Source organism: Lissotriton helveticus, chromosome 6, assembly GCF_964261635.1.
Source record: "Lissotriton helveticus chromosome 6, aLisHel1.1, whole genome shotgun sequence".
In the NCBI taxonomy this organism is placed as follows: domain Eukaryota; kingdom Metazoa; phylum Chordata; class Amphibia; order Caudata; family Salamandridae; genus Lissotriton; species Lissotriton helveticus.
In genome coordinates, this window is record NC_136067.1 from 589,048,611 (window position 1) to 589,075,250 (window position 26,640).

At 44.8% G+C, this 26,640-nt stretch overlaps 1 protein-coding gene across 5 annotated transcripts in view; it reads right to left on the reverse strand.

The window, feature by feature from the left end:
* Window positions 1-2,119: 2,119 nt before the first annotated feature.
* Window positions 2,120-26,640, reverse strand: part of LOC144762776 (uncharacterized) — a 258,546-nt gene continuing 234,025 nt past the window's right edge. For all 5 annotated transcript variants that reach the window (XM_078648027.1, XM_078648025.1, XM_078648024.1 and 2 more), the window contains one exon: window positions 2,120-3,095. In XM_078648027.1, the coding sequence (XP_078504153.1) occupies window positions 3,010-3,095 (86 nt within the window). In that variant the 3' untranslated portion in view covers window positions 2,120-3,009. The remainder of the gene's footprint in view (window positions 3,096-26,640) is intronic.

Genomic DNA, 26,640 nt, shown 5'->3' on the forward strand with positions numbered 1-26,640 from the left:
CAGGTTTCCGTAAGGAACAATAAATCCGGGGTGTGCTCTTCTATCAATAAGGCCATTTCGGCACTATGCTTAGGCAGCGAGCGGCAGTTAAGTAGGAACATTTGGAATTCCTGTGTGGGTGTTGTGCGCAAGTTAGGTTTGAGAAGCGCAGAACAGGTAGGACAGGTTGAGGGAAGGTCCATAGCTTGGAGAGAGTGCCGAGGGCATGAGTTGACAGGAGGCCTTAGCTTATAAAGGGTTGCTAGAGTATAGCATATGTGTGCTGACGGCTGGGGGGCAGGGGGGGTGGCCCAAGGCCCGGACTCGGCGCGGACGAGCGCAGACGAGCTTGCCTTATGCGCGCCTTCGGCGCGCAATCGTCGCGCCCGCTGCGCTCGTCCGCTGCGCTTCCTATTCATGCACATTCTTGTAGTCTGAAATTCCTAGGGGAGCGTGGCCTCGGAGTGGGCGTGTCCTGCTCCGGGCGGGGAGAATGGGGTTTCCAAGAAGGTGTGATTGTAGCCTTCCCAGCGCTCGTTTTGCCGCAGGGACAGTTGCCAGCACACAGCAATCGTGTGTAGGCAACAGGGGGAAAGTGCAGATAAAAGTCAAATTTTTCAGTTTAAAAGCAAGTGAGTGATCCTAATAAAATATTTAAAAAAACATAACAAGGTGTATTCTTTTTTCAATATTGTAATACACTAAAAAATATTTCAAATGTCATAATTTACTATACTAACTCCAAATACAACTGAAGTCAAAGAAAATGCTGGATATTAAACCATAATAATTTACTATTCTAACTCTAAGTCCAATAAAACTCAGGGAAAGTGATGGATATTAAACCATAATAATTTACTATTCAAACTCCAAATCCAATAAAACTCTAGGAAAGTGCTGGATAGTAAACCATAATAATTTACTATACTAACTTCAAGTCCAATAAAACTCAGGGAAAGTGCTGGATAGTAAACCATAATAATTTACTATTCTAACTCCAAGTCTAATAAAACTCAGGGAAAGTGCTGGATAGTAAACCATAATAAATTACTATTATAACTCCAAATCCAATAAAACTCAGGGAAAGTTCTGGATAGTAAACCATAATAATTTACTTTTCTAACTCCAAATCCAATAAAACTCAGGGAAAGTCTTAGATATTACACCATAATAATTTACTATTCTAACTCCAAAACCATACAAACTATAACCAAACAATATTTAATATACACTATTTCATTTACAGTATTTAAAAATATAATACAAATTGTCTTTATACATATAAATAGAAACAAATAAAATGAAACAACAAATATAAAAATATCTACAAATGTTTTGCTTAAACCAATTCGACAAACATTTAATATATTTGCATTAAACTATTTTATTAATAATTATATAAATTATTTTAAAGATTAATATTTTCAAATGTTATCAAAATATAATGTGAAAAATATGCAAACATTACATTTATATAACTTTAAAAAACCTTTTGTAATAAAAATATGTAGAAAATTTAGATGAATTTATTTTCTCTCATAAGCAAATTTTATTTTTATATATTTCATAATTAAATATGTGCATTTCAAATGTATTAATTAATTTCCCAAATATTGTTAAAATATGATATTTAATATTCCAATGTAAAATATTTTGAATTATTAAACCAATTTTACAAATTTGATTACATTTGTGAAATTTAAAATTATCATTTTAAATTAAAATACATAATTTCGTAAAATTTGTAATTTAGAAATTTGTAATTTTGAATTTCTACATTTAAATATTTATTTTTCTAACTTTAATTTATTTTGAAAATGTTGACACATTTTTAAATTACTACCCACCCTTATCCCCTATAAACCCGAACATCCCACTGTCATGAAACTGATCCAGCGCTAACCCAATAAATTGATCAGGGATAAATATTCAAGAATCACGTACTTAGGCCCATACTCATTCACCTAAATCCCTGATGCGCTGGGGTCAAGTTTGTTAACTTTGCCTCAATTTTACTCTCGCTATTCAGGTTAGAACTTTAAACATTCTGTATATTTGCGTTATCTGAACAAATAATAATCGACTTTTCATCTACTTGGTCGATGGAACAATTAGTTGAAGAGTTGATGGCAGTGAAAATTCTAAAGAAAACATCTAATCAATAAAACTGACTAAAATACCCACAGAATCTCAATGGGATTTAATAATTTTATCTAGTAATAATAAATGCTCATATTGATTATTTCATAAATTCAAATACTGGAAATCTCATGAGAAATAGCAACATTCTAATCATAACAATAACGGAACTATTATTTCAAATGTACGTCACAAAGAGTGGACAGATGAAGAGACATCAAATGCAAGTAAAATATATCGATTTAAAATGTTGATTTCGAGGGATAGATGAAGAGACAGAAGGAACAAAGACAAGAAATATTACTGCAAAAATAATTTCTGCAATGTTAAATAAGAACAAATACAAACCCAAAGGATCTGTAAGGGGAGAACAACCACCCAGGCCTAGGTAGCAGTGGGGGACCCCAGGACCAAGAGTCAGGGATCAAAGACTCAGGAATCAGGACAGGGACAGGACAGGTACAGCTAGGCCTCTCTGCAACCAGAGGATCAGCGGCGCATCCCTCACTCGGACACCTTCAGCCTAAGCAACCTGCAGCAGCTAAACCACACCCCTAAAGCACCTATTCTTATACCCTAAAATTACATGTCCATCCCACAATAGTTGCGAAGTTCAAATTTTCTAGCAAAGGGATTAGTTGAGTTCTAGGGGTGGGATGTCATTCCACCATGAGGTCATTTACTTTTGACTACCCCATTGTTCCAAATATTTTTTATACAGTCATGAATGCAGCTTCTCTCTCTCATGGGAACATATGTAATCATTTATTGTACATTTAATAAATTCAACAACTTTGGGTTCCGTTCTCATGATGATACTGGCATTGGCTGCTTGTCAAATGTTCTGTCCTTCACCAGGTCATGCTTTTCCAGCCGTGCACAGTTGTTCAGTCATGTGGTCACATGGTTCCAGCGTGCTCCCAACTTCACCCGCCCTTTATGAGGACAACTTAACAAAATGGAGGATTCATCCATTACTAAAAGAACGGAAAACAATCATTTATTAATTAAGTGATAATGTATTTTCACTATTTACCACCCACCTTAACTCTACTTCATGTTATTGGTTAGGCTGGCATGGCATAAGCAAGGAAGCGGCATTATTTATTAGTATAAAACAATACACGTCATGCTTTTAACTACATACACATGCGGCCTTACCATGCAAACCTCCTCAATTCATTCTATACACAAGATTATTACATTTCCGGTTATTTATGCATTCATTTTTGGTTAGTTCATGCATTTTGCAAAGCAAGCTTCCCACGTGTAGTGTATTTGTACGTATTAGTCATTCTACCACTACTGACTGTTAGTACATGTTATAAGGGTGTTCAAATGAGCAGGTTGCTTTTGTGAAATCCTGATCCATCACAGGTATTGTGTGTGTCTGTCCAATTGTTACCAAACTCAAGTGCACAACACCACCACGCAACCCACCGCACAATGCATGTCAAATATACAATACCAACAGTGCCATATCAGTCATACAGGACCCACAACTAATGAAACAGGAGCAAAAAGCATGCCTACACATGAGCGGCTCGTAAAACATAAAATAGCCGCAACCCTTCAAAGCCACAGTCTGTGGATTTCTAAACTGCAGGCAATCCCATCTCCACTCAAGCAAGACAAAGGAAATAGGCAGCGGGGCATTTGGTAAACATTGCAAAACGAGAGAATAGCAACAAGGTCAAAATTCTGAAGTAATAAAGGACTTATGTACAACAAGGGGTGGTGATGGACAGAGTCTCTGAATTAAGCAGAGTACTCTCACCCAGTCAAGAGATCAGGGCTAGATCCAACACCGTTTTTTAGCTCATTGCACCATCCCAGTTTCAGAACCTGGCTGTATGCAAATTAGTCTGTCCCTGGCCCAGTGCATCATGGGAACAGGGCAAGGACTTAGTCTAGCCCCTCTAGATCATGAGATGCTTCCAGCTCACCCTCTTCTGACCTCAGGGAGCACTGATGAGTGCCCGCCGCAGCATGCTCCTTGAGGAATTGCAGCGAGAGTTTAGGGTCACTAAAGATATTGGCCTTCCCATCTACCATCACCTGCAGCCGTGCAAAATAGAGCATAGTATACTCCAGGTTCAGTTCCTGCGACTTGCATTTAGCTGGACGGAATTTGTGGTTCCTGCAATACCCACTATTTGAAGGTTTATTTCTATGGGAGCTTCCAAATCCTCAATTAGCCTGCAGGGAGGAAAGTGCCTTCTCCAGTTGCTTCTGCTGTGCAGAGGTAGTGACCTGTTCATCTTCCGCCTCCGATACATGCCCTTCCACCATGTCCAGGTGCTCTACATTTTTGTCCATGTGTTCCGACATCCTGTCCATCCGACATGAGAGGACATCTATTTTAGCATCAACCTTGGTGAGGCTAAGCTGCATAGCATGCAGGTTCTGGTAAAACTCGCCACCCACCTCTGACACAGTAGTTTCATGACCAGCCTCGGCTGCTGCTACACCCTACTCAAGAGGCCTAGGGTTCTTTCACAGGTCAAATTGGAGCTTGGATTGTGTCTTATCATTTTTGCTTATTTGTGACCAATTGTGATGAAACTGCAGTACAGAGCAGTGGGTAGGGTAGGCACTATACGGAGCTGACCAATGGGATAGCAGTTAGGGTTGCTCCACTCTCCACGCTGAGATCTAGGCACCAGGGGACACAGAGCACAGGCCCAGGGACCAACCACCAGAAAACAAAGAAAGGAACCTCAGCAGGGCACAATGCACCCAAGTATTAGCAAAGCTAGTGCAAACAAAGTCGTAACCGGTCCAAACAAGAACGAGGGCGTCACTCCACTGCAAAGGCACCGATCAGGAGAGTTCAACAGCAGCAAACTGTCACGCAATTACATTGGGCGGAGAGCACCACGAGCGGCCACCCTCACCCCTCGCCTTTCACCTCCTAGACAAACAGACAGATAAGAACATCGCAGGGGCCTCAGTACCTCTGTCGCTCAAACGTGGCACCCACTTGCCCCTACAGGAGGCTTTGTAGTGGCCTGCGTCTCTGCAGTGAGGCCACAGGATCCCAGGGGAAATACAGCATGCACTCCACCGCACTGACCGGAAGCAAAATCACAAGGCAGAGTAGACACTCAGGCCTGACAGGTGACCGCTGGTGCCTCTAGGCTCTCTGAGAGCTCAGCCAGGCGCCATCGATAAGGGGCCCAGGAGAAGCACTAGGGTAAAGCAGCTGGCCCTGCCAACCACGCAGGCAAATGGGCATGATCAGCACAAAGGAGCCGAGGTCAGGACAGTGAAGCTCCCCTACCCCTCATTCCTCCCCGCCAAGGCACCAAACATATGCAGGTATGGTTCTGCACGAGCTCACAGGAACCACAAGAGGCCTCACAGACCGCTCCCAACTCAGACCTCACGGCAAGCAGCAAAGGGCAGCCACAGACCTCCATGCACCATTTCAAGGCAACATTTTGGAAGTATCGGTCTCTCTGCCTGCAGCCCTATGCAGGGCGATATCAGTGGAGGAGTGGGGGAGTTCTTGTGGCAAAAGATGATGCAGGATTATTCAAGTGGCCAAAGGAGCTCGCCTAAATGGCGGCCATCTTCAGGCCAGGCAAGTTTCGCCCCCACCCCCATGGCTTGTCATGCAAAATTACCAAAATGACGCCACTTCATCAAATTACACACCGTTCACAGGAAAAGTTTACTGCAAATGGCAGTTGTTGGTGGTGCTCTTTTACACACCGTATACCCCAGTAAGATAGCCACATAGTTAACGTTAAAAACTCCTGTCACTTTGCAGTCAGAGAAAGAAAGGCAAACACTAATCCCCAGGTAAAAAAAATGAGGCAATTTGTGAGAGGCAGCCTGCCATCTGACCTCTGTCTTTGAATGTACAACAAATGTGACAAGATAAATACAAAATGTAAAGTCATCTTTATTTATTGTTCTTGCGACCCACCAGAAATCGACAGGTGACCCAACAGTGGGTTGGGGCCCACAGTTTGGGAAACACTGACCTAGGGCATGATAACCAGCCATAAGAACCCAGATTTGTAGCATCTGCACTGACAGAAAGGCACACAATGTTAGTGGAGCATATGCAAAAAGGCCTGTTTAGCACGTTTCAGTCCGCAGCAGAAGTCACAAGATGTTTTCAAATGCATTCAGCATCATGTGCCTTCACCTGACCTACATTGGGTTACAAGGTAAATAAAAAGGGAGATAAAAATACACATATAATTGTAAGTCAATTAACAAAATCTATCCAGTGCTCAGCAAGCAGAGGGAGAAAGCTACAAGAAGTGACAGAGAAGCAAGAGAGGGCAAAGACCGAGTTTGGCAAGGTTTGTTCGTACTTTAGAAGGAAGCAAAATCACTTGGGGGAGGTTAGTTCTGCCTTTGAATTATCTTTCCAGTCAATAGAATCAATACAGATGGATTTCCATTATCTTGCGATAATGATAAAAAATATTCAGAAGGGCATGAATTGTAGTATGTAATGAATCATAAATCAAACCTTCTGGTCATGCCTGCAAAACGCAACCATCCAAATATACACCATTACGTCAGGACATGGGCATGAAGCAGTTTGGAGGAAAAACATGTAAATCACCATAGGTCCCTCATGGTATAGAAATCACAAAGCCATACCATAAACACATAAGCCTCTGCGCTCCTAATATATGGAATCCGGTGCTCCTCTTCTCTACCTGTAGGTGCTGGGCCACTTGCCCATCTACAACAGTAAATACGGCAAGTTTCTTATGATGATCGGGGTCTCTGTTGAGGTCTACCTTGTATGACAAACTCAAATAAATGCCCACAAGGTATGGTGAATTCCAGTACTACAGCTACAGTCATCAACCCCAGCATTACAAATAAGCAAAGGCTGCTGGGGATGGGCCGTCTCCTTCGTTTGGACCTCACTCACGAAGCGTTCCGGGGACCGTCGGGGTTATTGGTCCTCGGTGACTGGCTTGCCCCTGGTTGCTAGGTAATGCAGCTTTCCTTAGGTACGGCGGCTTCACAGGACCTCCCTTCGCCTGCAGGCTTGACAGCAATCAGGTGCTAGAGCCGGTCCTCATGCACTGGGAAAGCAGAGGTCAGCCGGCATGGAGGTAGCACTAAGCAATTAGCTTTTACTGTTGAGTGGAAGCAAAGCGCTCACCTGGCGCTTGTTTGACCAAAGTGCCACAACTTAGTTTGAAACTGAATAAGAGTGGTCAACATGTGCTGATGTCTCTTGCCAAGAGCACTTGCTATTGCGCCTTCTTTGGAAAGAACAAAGTTCAAATGAAGGGCTTACTATGCGCTACTTTAAAAGCAAATGCTTGTGACCCAAATGAAGAGCTCAACACTCGCTTACTTGATAAAAGGTGAAGAACAGTCCATTCCTTCTCCTGCTCCAGAAAGGATACGCAATTGAAGGATGATCTACCACTCACACAACAGGGGCAGCACTCCTCACACAGCCCTCTCAGCTCTTGTTCCAGGCAGGTTCATTTTTATCAAGGAAAGATCCTTTGAAGTCTTTGATTTCCCTGAGACTTCCAACAGGAGGCAAGTCCTTGGAGACCTTCCCAAACAGGATACTACAGCAGGATAAAAGGAGACAGTCATTTTCCACTGCCACAGATAGAATCAGCAACTGCAAGCCAACCCACTCCTCACACAGAAAAGGCAGCGCTCCTAACACAGCTCTTTTTCTTGGCAGGGTCCTCTTGTTTCCAGAAGTAATCTAAAGTCCTGGGGTTTAAGGTCTCATAGGTAAACCCAATTTTCTCAAAGTTCTCTTTGTTTCAGAGTCCCTGAGCTCATTACTAACCAGTTCTGTCCTCCCTGGTCCAGATTGCCCACAGGGGGTGGAAACAGAATTTTGCAAAGGAAAGACAGCCTATTCAGGTGCTAGTGAAAACTCCTACCACCACTCTAAATGCAGACCAGATTTTCAGCCTAGAGGTGAGTCACCCAGGCAAGGCAGGACACACCGCAAATCCTCTTGTGACTCTCTAGAGCGAATGCAGATCCCCAGCTCCTGTCACTGCAAAACCAGATAGGAGTAGTTTCTGTCCTGTAACTCCAGTTCTGTAGTAGGGGTATCTCTGTTATAGTCATAATCTAGTGAATAGTCCCGCCCATGTGCGTGGACCCCGGAGCAATCAAAAATAATCTCTTACAGTGTCAAAAAATGCAGAAAAGCATAGACACTTAAGAGAGAATTTAAAGACAGATAATGCAGCCTAAAAGGCTACACTGTCCAGTACTTCAACTAGAAATTCCACCATAAAATCCACAAAACAGCAAAAAGCCTGGACAGATTTCCCTTGCTTTAACAGCAAACTCCCTCAGGAATGATAGAGAGAAGAACCTGGACAGACAAGCCCCATAGGCTGCCATTATGTGGCTCAGAACAGGATACTGTGCCTTTAAGAGAATCTTCCAGAACCTTCTCCCAGTATCCCAGAATGCATAGCAGGTCCAACTTACTTTCAGTTCTTTTTGAAGGCGTAACACGCCAGACCTGTAGCATTCCTTAAAGGAATATGTCTCTCTCCACTGGGGAGGAGGGCGGGCGCTTATGACTATAACAGAGATACCCCTACTACAGAACTGGAGTTACAGGACAGAAATTACTCCTTCTGTAGTAGGGGATCTCTGTGTATAGTCATAATCTAGTGAATAGAATGGCAAGCCCATCCCCACACCAAAGCGGCGGTGGAGAAAAGAGAAACAACACCACTATTTTGCGAACAGATTTCGCAGTGAAGCCTGTCCAACCTGAGCATCTGCCCTAGCATCAGTGTCCAGGCAGTAATGCTTAGCAAAGGTATGAACCGACTTCCAAGTGGCCGCCTTGCAGATTTCTGCAATCGGAACATTACGAAGCAATGCTGTCGTGGCAGCCTTGCCCCTGGTGGAATGAGCCTTAGGCTTACCTCCTAAGGTCTTATTAGCTTTTTGGTAACACAATTGTATGCAGGACACAATCCACCGCGAGATGGACTGTTTAGGGGTAGCAAGACCCGTCCTGACTGATCCATAATTGATGAACAACTGGTCTGACCTACGAATATCCTTGGTTTTATCCAGATAAAATTTCAACACCCTCCTAACATCCAAGGAATGCAAAGACCTTTCCGCTGGAGAGGAAGGATTCTGAAAGAACGTAGGTAAAGTTATAGTCTGGTTGATATGAAAATCAGAAACAACCTTGGAAAGAAACTTAGGGTGAGTACGCATAACAACCTTAGCAGCATGAAATACAATATAAGGTTCTTGGCAACACAACGCCTGAATTTCACTCACCCTGCGGGCCGATGTAATGGCCACGAGGAACGCCGCCTTTCAGGACAGGTGCTGCAACGAAGCCTTATGAATAGGTTCAAAAGGCTCCTTCATCAACCTGGACAGCACCACATTCAAGTCCCAGGAAGGCGAAGGAAGCCTGACAGGAGGGAACACTTTCTTCAAGCCTTCCAAAAAATCCTTGATCACAGGGATCTGGAAGAAGGAAGTCTGTGAAGGGCATTTCCTGTAGGCAGTCAAAGCAGCCAGATGAACCTTAATGGAATGGACATTAAGGCCAGACTGCGCCAGATGTAGCAGATATGGAAGGATGACATCTTCCTTGCATGTCGTAGGGTCATAGTTCTTAGACTTGCACCAGATGCAAAACCTCTTCCACTTGTAAGCATAAGAAGTCCGAGTGGAAGGTCGCTTAGCCTCCTTCAGTATGTCCATACAATCCTCTGGGAGATTCAAATGGCCATATTGCACTATTTCAGGAGCCATGCCGCCAAACTCAAAGACGAGAGGTTGGGGTGCACCATCCGCCCCCGAACTTCGTGAGAAGGTCCGGCCTGCACGGCAGCTTCATGTGAGGAAGGAGAGACCGGTGAAGCAGGTCCGTGAACCACCACTGTCTGGGCCATTCCGGGGCAATCAGAATCATCTTCGCCCTGGATTGGGAGAGCTTGATGAGAACCGCTGGAATCAGGGGAATGGGTGGAAAAGCGTACAGAAAGCTGTTCGACCAGTTGATCCATAACGCGTTCCCCAGCGTCCCCTGCTGGTAGTACCTGGAGGCGAAGTCTCGGCATTTGCTGTTTTCAGCAGTGGCGAACAGATCTATGTCTGGAGTGCCCCACCTTGCGAAGACTTCTCCTAGTACTTCGTCGTTTATGACCCATTCGTGGTTTTCCTGAAGCAGTCTGCTCAGCTCGTCTGCCTGAACATTCTGCACACCTGGCAGATGAGTGGCAGTTATCGAGAGTCCTCGAGCCAGAAGCCAATGCCAGATCGCCTGCGCCTCCTGAGACAGAGTGCGTGATCTCGAGCCCCCCTGCTTGTTGAGGTAATACATCGTGGTCGTATTGTCCGTCTGTACAAGCAGAGAGTTGGTCCGGAAGGACCGTTGAAAAGCCTTCAGCGCCAAGTGAACAGCCCTGAGTTCCAGGAAATTGATGTGGTACGTGGACTCCGACGGGGACCACGTCCCTTGAATCTGCAGGTCTCCGGAGTGCGCTCCCCATCCCAGGAGAGAAGCATCCGTCACGATAGTCTGAGTGGGAATGTCCTTGTGGAAGGGAACCCCTCTGAGGAGATTCTCCGCCGAACACCACCACTTCAGAGACTGAAGAGCATGTAGAGACAGTCGTATCTTGTCGTCCCAAGAGCCTCTCCTCTGGTCCCACTGATCTTCCAAGCACTCCTGCAGCGGTCCCATGTGCAGCCGCGCATGTGGCGTCAGGAAGATGCAAGAGGCCATCGATCCCAGCAGAGAAGACACCGTCCTCACTGTCGTGGATGGAGTGGACATCAGAGCCTGAGCCTTCCAAAGGAGTGATAAACGTCGCTCTTCCGAAGGAGACACGCTTGCCGACAGCGTTTCGATGGAGGTTCCCAAGTACTGGATGCACTGGACCGGAGTCGGGACAGACTTGGACATGTTGATGTGCAACCCCAGCTTGTTCAAGAGAACGCACGTCTTCCGGAAGTGTGCTTGAGCTTCCGAGAAGGAAGAGGCCTTGATCAACCAATCGTCCAGGTAGGGGTAGACAAACACCTTGTTCTTCCTCAGGTGTGCCGCTACCAATGCCATGCACTTCGAGAACGTCCAGGGCGCAGACTTCAGCCCGAACGGAAGTACCTTGTACTGATAGTGATTGGTGCCGACTTGAAATCGCAGGAACTTCCTGTGTTTGTGTGCAATGGGCACATGGAAGTACGCATCCTGTAGGTCTATGGCGCAAAGCCAGTCTCCCGCTGCAGCTGAGGATAAATCTGATGCAGCGACAGCATGCGAAACTTTTCTCTGCGAATCCACTTGTTTGCCTGTCCCAAGTCCAGAATGGGCCTGAACTCGTTCTTGTCCTTCTTGCGGACCAGAAAGAACCGGGAGTACAGACCTCTTCCTCTTTGAGACAGAGGTACATCTTCTATCGCCCTTTTCCTTAAAAGGATGTCGGCCTCTGCCTGGAGCTCGCGCAGTTGATACTGCGAGCTGACCAGAGGAATCGATGGAGGAGGGCTGAGGAACCGAAGACTGTATCCATTGCAAACAATATTCAGCACCCACTTGTCCTGAGTAATTTTTCTCCACTCTGCCAGAAAAAATTGAACGCTTCCCCCCACCGGAGCGGGTAACGGACGAAGGGGAAGTAACCGCTCAGGGTCGAGACCCAGCCGGGCCCTTGTTCGCTGTAGAGGACTGCTGTCCACCTCTACCCCTCTGACGTTTCTGGAAGGGTCTTCTGTATTGCTGCTGTTGTTGCTGCTGCTGTTGTTGCCCAGACGACTGTCCCCTTCCTCTACCCTGCGACCCGAACCGTCGCTGGAACTGGCGGTAGGGTTTCTTTTCTTTGGGCTTCTCCAAGCCCACAGCCATCAGGGTTTCAGCCTCAGCCTTCATCCTGGCCATTTCGTCATCTGCGTGTTTCCCGAAGAGGGTGTCGCCGGAAAACGGCAGATTTGCCACTCGTTGTTGCGCTTCAGGCTTGAGCGACGTCAGCCGGAGCCAAGCATGGCGTCTCTGATTGATACCGTGGCAGTATCCATGCGCGGCCAGCAGGGAGATATCCGCCGCGACGCTGATGGCCTGGTTCGAAACCAGCATCCCTTCCTGGACGATCTCCATGAAGTCCTCTTTCCTGTCGCGCGGGACAAGGTCCGCAAACTGTTCCATGGAATCCCACAGTGCACGGTCGTATCGTCCCAACAACGCCGAGTCACTGGAGGCCTTCATCATCGTGGAAGACGTCCTGTCGTGTATTTCTATAGGTTCTGAATCAGTCCCCCTATTCCTGACCCTATTCTGGTTAAACTAACTATCAAGTTAACTAACAGTCAGCCCATGAGGCAAGAAAAGCCCCCATGATGCAGATACCGTTATCTGACGCAGTCACACTACGGCACAGGAACGTGTTATCTGATTAGGTCATAACGCTTGAGATCTAATTAGACAAGCGACATTCCTCCAGCCCCTGATAAGGCATACGACGTTCTCATAACAAATCAAACCTATGACAACCTGGATAATCCGTGCGGCCATTGTTTTGATTTCACAGAGAACTTTAGTAAAGAATGTGCTAACGAGCAAGTCGTATGACATCTTTATTGACGTATCTATGTCCATCCTTACGTCAATCTCGGCACCTTTAAGGTATAAATATTGCCGATCTTGCCCTATGCAAAGACACGCGTGGTGACAAGACGGAGCAGCCATACTTGCTGAAGCCGAGAGCAGAAGCAGACCCCGCTGGCAGCAGCCCCGCCTTCCTGACGCGCTGAGAGACGCGCTGCTATCTCAAGCCGAGAGACCCAGCACTGGCGCTTTCGGGCAGCCCTCGCAGGCAGCCTGGAATATCGAGAGCAGAGAAAGAGATACTATTCCTCATCCATCCTAAATTCCAGGTACAGAACTGAATAACCCCTCACAGAGAATTCTTTAGTTATTCACTTGGCAAAAACAAACTTAACTTAAACTGTAACTTTCTATTCCCGCCCACGCATTAGACTTAGGTCAGGTACACGGGGTAGGCGTATTTAGAAACACCAGTTGAGTACGTTTAGTCAAATGTATATGTGTATGTAAATATATTTTAATCATTTTAAACATCATATGGCTCAGAAACCATATCAATGTTTTTACAGTATTATTTTATACTATTGCTTTTAATGTATGCACTTTACTTAACTATAAGTATTGCAATAATATCGATCCATTTCTCATGTATGAGAAAAGAGACTGATCAATAAATAACATATTTTATTGAACACGCCCGTCTCTTCCTTTTCTCTACATTCTGATGAGACTAAGAATGCACGTACTGACTGAGTAAAATAATTGCCTTGTGCTCACACGACTCTCGAGATTGACTCTTGATTAGGGGAGAGCAAAGTTGTCATGTTCTATGGTTGTCAGAAACTAAATCCCTTCTTGTCTAATCAGGGGAGTTAATTCCTTCCTTGAACATTCGAGAAAGTTTCTAGCGAACTCTGAGCTTAGCTGGCAAACCCAAAAATTAAGTCTAGTATCGACAGTAGTAGACCTAGTTAAGGTCTGGCCTAGGCCTTTACTGCTGTAGGTACTATTCCAATGCGCAGAGCCTATTGGGAAAATAGGAGCTACACTACATGGCGCCCAACGCGTTTGGAAAGGGCGATAAAACTAACGTAAGACATTTAGAGTAACTCAGTCGTGCTTTCTCACTCAGACCCCTTTTCCCGAATACTCCAAAGACGTCTGGAGTGGGTGAAAGGTTATATCCTCCAATAACCTCGCAGGAGGGAACTCCTATGTATGGTTCTTGGTCAAGTCAACGTTGAAGGATAAACAGTTCCAAAATATTGTGCATCTAATCTCTGTTTCCATAAGAAACCTGATCTGCAAACAAACATAATACCATCCTGTCGGTAAAATGGGAGACAGTGATGAAGAAAGAGAGGCAGTTATATTAGCAACTGAACTCGCAGATGCCGATGCTACCATGCAAGCAGCAGACGCGGATATAATACTCATTCCGGTCATTAAAAGGAGATCTATAACCTTAAAACTTATAGAAAATGGACTGACACCTAGAGGTGGCACAGTCATATTCGTAATTGAGGCACACGAATATCGGCAGACAGAGGTATACTATTCATGGATACATTTTCCAGCAGCAAATGCTGTAACAAAGTACTTCCACTATTACAAAGTAGAGGAACCTCCTGAAACATACACTCCTTTCGAGGAGGTGGAAGTACCACTCAAATTCCAAGAGCATTTGCTCTTATTTGATGGCGCCCTAAAACATAATAATCACATCACCAGGCTCGGTCCTTTAGGTAGACCAGGAGCAACGTGGCCGGTCTTAGCCGGATACACACCACATCCAGACATCGAAAGAATGCCTGCAGCAGAGCTGTTAATACAGCTAAAACAACTACTAAAAATTCATAGACAATTAGTTCAGTATGTAATGCGGACTTCAACAATTCAGCCAGCGATTAAACTTCCACAGCTGACCCCTCACCAGGGGAACACAAACAAAATTACACCACAGAACATCCAATCCTGCCTAGGTAAAGTTCCAGCTAAACGGGAACAGATACCATTCTGGTTGGCACAGAAAATTAACCAAATAGAGGCGGTGTTTCCTGACACCACCCCATTAGAAAAACACAGGATTCTGACTATATGTCTCCCAATGGGAATCGCACCACACATTGAGGACTGTGACACTTGGGGTACAGTCTTTGCTTCCATCTACACAAAAACGCACGGTGTTCCATCCATTTCGGTAATACCAGATGTGCTAAAACAAATTCAAGATGAATACGGTCCAGAACCTGCTTTAACTCTTGGTATGAAATTACTGAAAGACTTCAAGCAGGTCTCGGCTATATTACTAGCCAACATAAAAGGTGAAGCAGCAAATGTGGCGATCCGCCAGAGGTTAAAAGAGACAGATATAGCAGACCAACCAGCTGAAATTGCAAGAATCATAGAAAAATCCTATGAAGAACTAGGCAGAGATAGTCTAGGTGGAATACCAGTAAAACCGCAACTGACTACAAGTCCAGAAAAAATATTTTTTAATAATAATAATTCACCAAAAAAGAACTGGGATGGAAACAAACAATCCAATCCTAAAGAAAAGAAATTTCAGTCCCGAGGAAGGTCTCCTAGGCGAAGAGAGAAATCTCCAAACCAAAGACAGAGGTCACCGCAGAGTGACCCCTCGGGGAATAGATATAACCTTAGAAATAGGGATAATATTAAAAAACCTGATAGATATCAAGACATTGATACACGTCCCTCTCAATCTTTTCAGAATTCCTCGCAGAAATCGGAAAGAAGAGGACGATCAGAAGAGCACGCCAAGTCCAAAGACAAGGAACCTGCTCAGCTAAAAAAGAAATTACAATTTCCAAAAAAGAAGGTAGCCAGTATCAAGGTAGTTAAAAATGCCGAGAATACTGAGGACACAACTGAAAAACGGAGAATGGGCTCAGACAATGCTAGACAGCGCAGCAGAGGTGAGCATAGCTCGCAAAGTCCTTATGAATCATCTGGAGACAGTGGACACGAATGAATACCTTCAAGTGGAAACTGCAGACACCAGAGTTAGCAAGCCCCACAAGATATACGAGATAACATTACGTATAGAGGGAGATAAGACTAGGAAAATTAGGGGACTATTTTGGGATAACCTCTCCAAAGGCTATGACATCCTTCTAGCTGAAAAAGACTGGCCACCAGAGTTTGTCAGGGAGTGTCCTCATGGCGAAGAAGTAATTATGCCTGCCTTCTCGAATCAAATACCGATTCATAAAAAATACACACTTGCTAGAAAGTGGGCAGTGGCCTTAGCACCTGCTTTATATAAAAATCATGTAGGATGGGATGAGGATTCTCCTCCTCACAAAATCCAGTTAAAATCACAACCTACTGCACAAAGGCAGTACCCAATTAAGCAAGAAGCTAAAAAACAGGTAAATGAAATACTAGATCAGCTAGAATACCAGGGGGTGATTGAAACTTGCACCTCACAAATGAACAATCCTTTGTTTCCGGTCTCCAAACCAGACAATTCATATTGTCTAGTTTTGGATTACCGACACCTTAACACATGTTGCAAAACCTTTGCAGTGCAAAACTCACACAGTGCTGCACTAATGAATAACATAGTGCGCAAAAAATACAAAACAACCTTGGACATCTCCAATGGATTCTTTTGTCAAAACATAGCACCAGAGAGCAGATATTTAACTGCATTCTCAGTAAATGGCACTCAAAAGCAATTCTGTCGGTTAGCCCAGGGGTACAAGAACAGCCCGGGGGTATTCTCAGCGAGAGTAACAGAATTACTACAACTATATGATGATGAAGCATTATCTTATGTCGATGACATTTACTTAACAGATGATGACTTGGAGACTCACTTGAAAAGGGTGAACACCATAATACTTGGGTTCGCTGCAGAGGGTTACAAATACAACTTTAAAAAGTCCAGAATTGCCCATCTGACGGTCCCATTCTTAGGATATGAGTTATCAAGTGAAGGCAAAAGCTTGGCTGACAATTTCCTAGAGAAATGTGCCGTAATCCAAGCCCCTAAAACACTAAAAAACCTACAGTCAATTCTAGGCTTCCTAAATTTCGGAAGAACATACATTGCAAATTACGCAGAAAGGGTCAAACCCCTTTATGATCTGATTAAACCAGACTTTAAAAGATCCAATTGGACTCAAACACACACAGAAATTTTGAGATCCTTACAAACAGACAGCTAATTAAAACAAAATTAGAAACACGTGATAACACACGCAATCTTGTGATTCGAGTCATCCCAGGGAGATGCGGATTCACATACCTGACCTCTAATGAGGGAGAAAAGGTACCAATTGCATTTAAATCACACTTGTACACTAAGGCTGAAATGAAATTTAGCCCAACGGAAAAAATTCTTACAGCAACACAGACAGCTATATCAAAAGAACGAGCCCTGGCACAAGGTAAACGAATAGTAATCGTGACACCAATACCAGCCTTAGAGGCGGTAACAAAGGCAAGCATTCCAAATGCTAAAGCACTCCATCCGAGATGGATACAATGGGCTAACTCTCTTGCTGCAACAGACGTGGTGTACGAATTTGATCCTTATTTAAAAACACAAGAATTTCTCCAATATGAATTTGAATGTCCTCCGCCAACCGAAATTCTGCCTCTAGATCACTACGGCTGTATAATATATACAGACGGATCAGCACAACCCGCAGTAGGGGGTAAACAAGCTTACAGTGCTGCGTGCGCGATTGTTAAAGGTCGTTGGCACGAAGGGAAATTTAAACCAACCCTCACTAAAACACAATCCCTAGGAGATTGTACAGCTCAGCGAGCTGAACTACTAGCATTCAAGATGGCGCTTGAAAATACCGATCGAGAATTCCCCACACTCATAGTGTGCGATTCGTATTATTGCGTTCAGTCTTATAATGAATACTTGCAGATCTGGCTTCAGAACGGTTTCAAGGATGCGAAAGGTGGCACAATCAAGCATAAAATGCTCTGGGAACAAGTAGCTCTTTTACAAAAAGAACTACCAAAGACTCACGTGATACATACACTGAGTCATCAACGTGATGGCGTTCACGTTGCAGGGAATTCATTGGCTGATGAGGCCGCGAAGGCAGCTGTGCAAACGGCTTCCGTAGCTGCCGTCACCCGGTCAAAAACGAAAATAGACAGCGAAATATTACAAGCTGTCAGCGCTTCAGAAAAGGATTCGATAGAACCACTCCCTAAAGGCTTTCCAGTAAAATACTCATACATAACTGATGCAAACAATGTTCCTTTTGCCCGAATCCCTGGAGTGGGGGATAGGGCAATTCCAAACATGGAACATAGGTTAGGACTAATAATAGCGGCACACGAAGGGCTTGCTTCTATCCATGCTGGCGTCTCAGCCACAGTATCATTATTAAAACAGAGATACTGGTGGCCACAAATGAGAAGACAAACAAGAAACTATGTTCTAGAATGTGAAATATGTCAAAAAATGAAAGTATCAACGGTGAGACGTCCAGCGCAGACGCCCCTTCTAATCTCGGATAAACCATTAGCCTGTGTTTATCTAGACCACTGCGGTCCCTTACAAAGGGATGGTAACTATAAATATATCTTGGTCGCAGTGGACTCATGCACGAGATTCTTATGGATGTGGCCCCAGAGAACGGCTGACGCCAGAACTGTTATAAAAGATTTGCGAGTCTTTATCGGCACATACGCAATTGGCATGCTGCATTCGGACAATGGTCCTGCTTTTAGCTCTCGGGCTTATAAGGAGGCCATGGTCAGCATGGGCGTGCAATTGCGGTACTCTTGTCCATTTCACCCTGAGGGGAACGGAATTGTTGAAAGAAAAAACCGTGACATAAAGCAATCTATAACGGCAAAGGTATTAGGTTCGGGAGCTGGGTGGGTCAAACATCTAATAAGTGTCCAACGTAGTCTAAATAACTTGCCAAGAAATTCTCTGAAGGGATTCAGTCCGTACGAATTATTATTCGGAACTAGGATGTTGATCTCTGACCTTGATAGTCAGACTTCAGTGGTAATAGAAAAAACCTTTGATGTCAAAGACCGTTTGGCTATTTTGCAGGACTTAAACAAAACAAGAAAAGACCTGAGCAACATACAGTTGAAACAACAGCCAACAACCACTGAAGAATCACCACCTGTCCAAGCAAGACCTGTCTGGATTCCTAAAGTCGGGGATCTAGTCAGGGAGAAGATCGCGGTAAAGAAGGAATTTGGGCCTTCTTACAGAAAAGCCGTTCCTGTCTTGTCTGTCAACGGGACAAGATCAGTTGTACTACCGCCACTTGCTGGTAAAAAGGAGAACCGAGTTGTATCCATCGACCTGGTAAAACCACAACATGTGGCCGATAACAAACAGTAGGCCAAGTGGACTCCCAATAAGTAGCAGAACACCAAGGTTTGCTACCAGCACAGAGGTCCTAACAAAAAGGCTCATCACATTCGAAACGCCTAAAGAAGAACAAGAAGGACTATGCAACAATGCAATAGAACTCAGACCTCTTAAAACCCAAATAAAGACATTTAGCAGAGACACACCAATCTACAATGAAGTACCAAGTGAAAATGCAAAAAACAGAAATCCTGAACCAATTGGAACAATTGACAGAACTGCATCCGGTTACTTCATCAACTTCGATGATTCCTCTGACGGCTTCAGTGAATCAAAGACACAGCCATCATCAAAATCCTTTAAAGACAAAGCGAAGGAACTTTTGAAACAACTGAAAGAAACATATCTGGTTTCCCCATGGATTGAATTTTGGGTGGGTTTTGGCGCATTTATCCTCATACTTTGGCTCATCATGGTATTTACTTTGGGACGCTTCATTGAGGGAAAATATGCTAAAATGGACACAGCAAGTCAGAACATCAACTTGATCCTCAAACCACACACATCTTCACACGTCGAGAAAAGAGAACTTTCTTCAGAACTTTCTTCAGCCAACTTCACAGCCAATCCGATACCTGGTGGGGTAGCCTGGGACAACACTGACTATGAAATTTATGGTCCGGTCGAGATCCTGAAATATCCACACCAAATCAAGATCTCCTTGAGTGACTTTGCAAAACCAAACTCATTTGCTGATGATTGGGACTTCGAAAGTATTAACAACATGATGTCTGACTTAGTAATGTCTGCTAAATTTACAAAACATGATTATTTGCAAGGTTCTACAAATTATGATAGTATGTATTGCTATAACCATTATGGTAACCATTTTTTACATAAATCTGCACAACCTAGAAATGTTTTAAGTTATAATCAATGGGAACATTGTGCTACACCTCCAAAAGGAAGCTCTAGAACCGTATATGACAAATATTCATATTTTTCAGGTTTTAACATAAGTAATGCTGAAACATTTTATTTTAAATTGTCAAACAAGACAGGGATGAAAACCATGATAACCAACACAAAATTGATATATTCAGATTCGTTCTTTGAAAAAATGAATACTTTTGGATTTGATTATTGGGACAAAAATGTTGATTTGAAAAGTGTTTGGGGTACAAAGGAATGGCAAGTACAGGGTATAGAAGCTTTGTTTAGAGCCTGCATGATCCCAGAACAAATGATATTTTTAAATGACACTGTTCAACAAACCACCTGTCTTGGCTTAGCCAAAATCAAAGATTTAATTAAACCGTCTATTCCAAAGCCAACAATGTTTAGCAATAGCTCTGATACAGATGAAGAAATAGACGTAAACCATATATTAAACCAAAACAGAACACATCCTGATTGGAAACAATGGTTGATCTGGCCCACAGATACAAATTACTGTCAAGATAGATTCCTGAATAAAACACAGGGTTTCAAAATGACCAGGCCAGACCCTAGATATCCCCAAAGACATCACCCAGGGATAATAACAACCTACAGTGTGGGCAAATTATGCCTTCAATGGCTACAGACTTCCACACTGCCTGAAATTAAGCAACACCTAACTTTACTTACTGATGGTGCTGACTTGCGTGATTTCATAATGGGACCACGCAAACAGCGTCAAAAGCGTTTCATAGCAGCCTCTGTATATGCAGCATACAATGAGGCCTGGAAGGTTACTCAAATTGAGACAGCAGAAAGAATACGGGAAATTGACCGTATTAATTTGGAAAAATCACTATCTGTAGTGGACAATGGGTTAATGACTCTGTCCTCCAGAATTTTTTCATTGGACAGCATTGTGTCTTCAGCAATCGATTGATTATCGCAAGACTTACTGTTATTACAACATGGTCAGTCACAATTGCGTTCCATTGTACAGCTTGGCTGGACGTTACAAAATCTGCGTTCAGGCTACGTGCCTTGGCGTTTAATCAACACAACGTCACTATTCCAAATCTTTAACCTTACTGATAGACAAATCGGTATGGCGCAAAAGGGTGCTGATTATACAATCTTGAGCATTGAAAAACTAGAAAGATTACCAATGACAATGTCAGAACGACCTGTCAGTGAATGGATAATCCACGGAATCATAAATATTCCAATCTCAACCTTCAGGTTTCAATACTGCCAAAAATATATACAGGCTGGCATGTACGAGAAATTGGGAAAGGGGTACCTTAAAACAACTTGGAACCTGCCCTATTCACATGCATGTGTCAGTAATAAAGGACAGAAAGTGTTTCTTAGTGGCAACAATTGTGCTATGTCACTAAGCGGCACGCTTCTGTGTAACGGAATTAGTTTGCATGGAGCCTGTGAAGGGAATTCATACAACCTTTCATGTCACCAGCAAGGCGCACCTGCAACTGAAATAGAACCATTCTTTCAAAGACTCTATAATGGGAGTTACATTCTTATTGTAGACCGCAGATGTTGCAGTCTTATGCCCGGGACTCCTTATCTAGTCACTACGACGGCGAAGGTCAAGTGCTGTGGACGTTCTTTATTCCCCAGCTCCTTTCCAGACAGGGAGGCAAGGGCATGGCCCAGTTTGAAAATTACTTCTATTCGAATAGATACTTTAAGCAGAATGAAAACAGTGCTTCTTCAGACGCCTACAAGGCTAACGTCATCAAAAGAAACGTATGATCTACAAGTCGCAAGGACGACTGCAGAGATACATACATTATTATCAACTAATTCCCCCGTACATTTCGCGGAAATCCTAAGCGAAATCTTAAATATTTCTGATACCAATGGGATCTCAGGGGTATTTAAGACAGTATTTTCGATGGCATTAACACCATTCAAAGCCATACTGGGTATTTTTCCAGATTTCGTCCATTCGATTTTTGGCGGACTTCCCCTGATCCTGGGACTAATTGCAGGAATCCTATTCTTAGTCCTTATTTTTCGTTATGGCAACCCATGTCACAGATCAAACTCTCGCGACAATGGAAGATACGATCCTAGCCATTGGATACCGGGACCGGATATCAAAAATCCTGGGACTCTCCCGGCTTAGAGACCTAAACATGACTTGGTTTCTATCATTTCGACCAATGTGGCAAAGGTGTGTTTTACCTGTACTAAGGTGTCTGCTATGCGGAGAAGAATGCGTGTTAGACACCTGTCTGACGCTACAATCGGATGCGCCAGTGGATGCAGATACACTGTTGGTTCCTACCAAGGTTCACGCTTTGTGCTGCCCTCAAAGGCTGCCAATCCTGATGACGGCATTCCTGGAATCTTCACCACTGCGATTGAAGAGTAGTGAAGTTCAAGATGAAAGCAGCATCGAACAGGTACGACCTTCTGTCAGCAATGCGAATCAGAATGTCAATGCAGATAATCATGCGCATGAATGCATGGTTACCCCTATTTCCGACTTAGTGGAACTTTCCCATGAAGCTGTTGACAGTTTTTTCGAAAGCCTGAATGATATGATGTTCTCTCCAGAACAGAAATAGAGACTTTTGAGCAAGCTCGCACACGGCGTTCCCTGAATTCGGCCTTCAACTTTAAAAATAAAGTCACATGAACAATTCTTCCCACCAGTTCACGGACAACAATTTTTTAGCAGCCCCAAATTATTTTTCACAAATTTTTCGGGACACTTAACTTCTGCTTAAAGTAAGAAACTATTCCTAGAGAACTAAGATTTCTATTTTTAGATACTTTATAAAACTTTAGTTGCCCGCCGGGATGTTCACAAATATTTTATTATGTGATGAAATGGTCTCGAACTTCCTTTCTGTATAGCCATATTAAGAGCCATTTCATGTGTATTTCTCATATACCAATAAGCAATAATGCATACAAATGCGTGTTTACTTTTGCATTTAAACCATAGCTTAAGTGCATACAATATATATGACTGCAATTTTTCAGTATATTTGAAAATTTCGAAATGCATTTATGTATTTTGGGGTGGTAAGGTATACACTATACTCTATAGTATGTTGTACTATGCTATACTATGCATAGATTAGTAGATATGACCATAGTTAACGTGGAGTGGGTGTCGTGTATTTCTATAGGTTCTGAATCAGTCCCCCTATTCCTGACCCTATTCTGGTTAAACTAACTATCAAGTTAACTAACAGTCAGCCCATGAGGCAAGAAAAGCCCCCATGATGCAGATACCGTTATCTGACGCAGTCACACTACGGCACAGGAACGTGTTATCTGATTAGGTCATAATGCTTGAGATCTAATTAGACAAGCGACATTCCTCCAGCCCCTGATAAGGCATACGACGTTCTCATAACAAATCAAACCTATGACAACCTGGATAATCCGTGCGGCCATTGTTTTGATTTCACAGAGAACTTTAGTAAAGAATGTGCTAACGAGCAAGTCGTATGACATCTTTATTGACGTATCTATGTCCATCCTTACGTCAATCTCGGCACCTTTAAGGTATAAATATTGCCGATCTTGCCCTATGCAAAGACACGCGTGGTGACAAGACGGAGCAGCCATACTTGCCGAAGCCGAGAGCAGAAGCAGACCCCGCTGGCAGCAGCCCCGCCTTCCTGACGCGCTGAGAGACGCGCTGCTATCTCAAGCCGAGAGACCCAGCACCGGCGCTTTCGGGCAGCCCTCGCAGGCAGCCTGGAATATCGAGAGCAGAGAAAGAGATACTATTCCTCATCCATCCTAAATTCCAGGTACAGAACTGAATAACCCCTCACAGAGAATTCTTTAGTTATTCACTTGGCAAAAACAAACTTAACTTAAACTGTAACTTTCTATTCCCGCCCACGCATTAGACTTAGGTCAGGTACACGGGGTAGGCGTATTTAGAAACACCAGTTGAGTACGTTTAGTCAAATGTATATGTGTATGTAAATATATTTTAATCATTTTAAACATCATATGGCTCAGAAACCATATCAATGTTTTTACAGTATTATTTTATACTATTGCTTTTAATGTATGCACTTTACTTAACTATAAGTATTGCAATAATATCGATCCATTTCTCATGTATGAGAAAAGAGACTGATCAATAAATAACATCTTTTATTGAACACGCCCGTCTCTTCCTTTTCTCTACATTCTGATGAGACTAAGAATGCACGTACTGACTGAGTAAAATAATTGCCTTGTGCTCACACGACTCTCGAGATTGACTCTTGATTAGGGGAGAGCAAAGTTGTCATGTTCTATGGTTGTCAGAAACTAAATCCCTTCTTGTCTAATCAGGGGAGTTAATTCCTTCCTTGAACATTCGAGAAAGTTTCTAGCGAACTCTGAGCTTAGCTGGCAAACCCAAAAATTAAGTCTAGTATCGACAGTAGTAGACCTAGTTAACGTCTGGCCTAGGCCTTTACTGCTGTAGGTACTATTCCAATGCGCAGAGCCTATTGGGAAAATAGGAGCTACACTACAGTCCCACACGCCTTCCGTCCAGCTGAATCAATCCAGCGGCTCTCCTTATCCGGAGGCACAGTGGAGGACGGGGAGGTAGCATGTAGTTTCCGAGCCGCCGTCACAATCACCGAATCAGGCAAGGGGTCCTTCCGCAAGAAGGCCGGGTCCGACTCTGGAGCCCTGTACTGCTTGACAAGCCTGGAGGGAGCAGCTTTCACCACCGCCGGCGTAAGGAAGAGCTGTTCAGCAGGCTCAACCAGTCCTGGCACCAAAGGCAGTAGGGGGCGAGACAGGTGCTTCGTGTGCAAAGTCTCGAAGATCACAGAAGTTGTGGGCATAGGGGCCGTCACCTTGATCCCCAACTTCGCCGCCCCTCTCAGGAGAACCTCCTGGAATGTGCCAATGTCATCTATCGGAGACACCCTCATCTCCGGTGAATCCGACAATGTAGGCGAATAGGAACGGGTCCCAGAGGCCGAACGGGACCTGGACCTATGCCTCCTATGGCGATGTCTGGATCTCGAGGAGGATCCGTGTCCACTCCTAGATCTGTCCCTTCTCCCTGAGCGTGACCTCGATCTCCTGGGTCTGGGACGCTCCGCCGGCTTCCCCGGGTCGGACGTCTTGGGCTTAGGAGGAACCTTCGACTTAGGAGTCTTCTTCGGAGGTGTCGGAAGTCTGGGCATCGACACCGATCTCGGCGGAACCGTAGGAGGAGCACCCGGCACCGGGGCCTGCGGTCCTGACGGAAGAGCAGGTAGAGGAGGCAATGGAGGAGGGGTCGAAGCCCTCGGAGGAGGCCCTCTAGGCAAAGGAGGAGGAGGAGGCTGTGTAACAGTCTTCTTTGGGGTATACACCTCTGAGCACGCAGTTCCCGGCGAGCCACCATCCTGTTCGGACTGAGGGGAGCCCCCCACAGTCCTCGGCCTGTCCTTACGACCCCCTGACGTCGAAGACCGGTGGTCAGACGTCGACCGTGGTCCCTTCGACGTCGAGCGGCCCTTCGGCGTCGACCGTTTCGCACTCCTCGGCGTCGACCGGCTTCTATGCCTCGACGTCGACCCCGACCAGATGGACGAACCTCTAAACCTCGACGACGGGCGCTGGCGCCTCGACGGCGACCTCGACCGCCTCGACGACGACCTCTTCAATCGCCTCGACGACGACCTCTTCGATCGCCTCGACGTCGACCTCTTCGATCGCCTCGACGTCAACTTCTTCAGCGCCGGAGACCTCTTCCGCCTCGACGGCGACCTCGCCGTCCTCGGCGACGAGGATCCCCTCGACGACGACGATGTCCTCGCCCTCGACGGCGAACGGCGGTGTCGCCTCGACGGCGAGCGCCGACGCCGGGCCCTCCGATGCCGTCCACTCGACGCCGACGGCGACGACGAAGAAATCGACACCGGGTTCGACGGCGGCCTGTATAAGTCCCTCGACGTCGACGGGTGACGTTTTCTCAACCCAGAGCCCTGGGGAGACCGGGAACTGGCCGTGGACCTTCCTCTCGAGGTCGTGGTCATAGCAACCGACCCAGACGGAGACCTTGGACGTTTGCTGGACTTCCTGCCCCTGGGGAGCCCCCCAGAGGCCTCAGCAGGGGCAGTAGAAGCCCCTCCAGACCCACCTTGAGCCTTCAGTCTTCTTTCTTCAAGTCCCTGAAGTCTGATCTTCCTCCTGTCCTTCAGGGTCCTGCCAGAGAAGCCTCTACAGATCACACACTCCTCTGGGATGTGGGAAGAGGGAAGGCAGAGGATACACACCTCATGGGGGTCGGACTTGGCCTTCTTCCTGGAGCACTCCGGGCATTTGTCAAATAATGCAGGCATTATGGACAACAAAAGAGTGCAGAAAATCAAGAAGAAAGTCACCAAAGTACTTTAAAACTACACAAAAACGAATTTAGTGAAAAAACACCAACAAAACCCTTGAAAAGGGAGAGCTCAATGCTCCAGGGTCCTGCTTGCAGGAGCCGGAAAAAATAACTGAAAGTAAGTTGGACCTGCTATGCATTCTGGGATACTGGGAGAAGGTTCTGGAAGATTCTCTTAAAGGCACAGTATCCTGTTCTGAGCCACATAATGGCAGCCTATGGGGCTTGTCTGTCCAGGTTCTTCTCTCTATCATTCCTGAGGGAGTTTGCTGTTAAAGCAAGGGAAATCTGTACAGGCTTTTTGCTGTTTTGTGG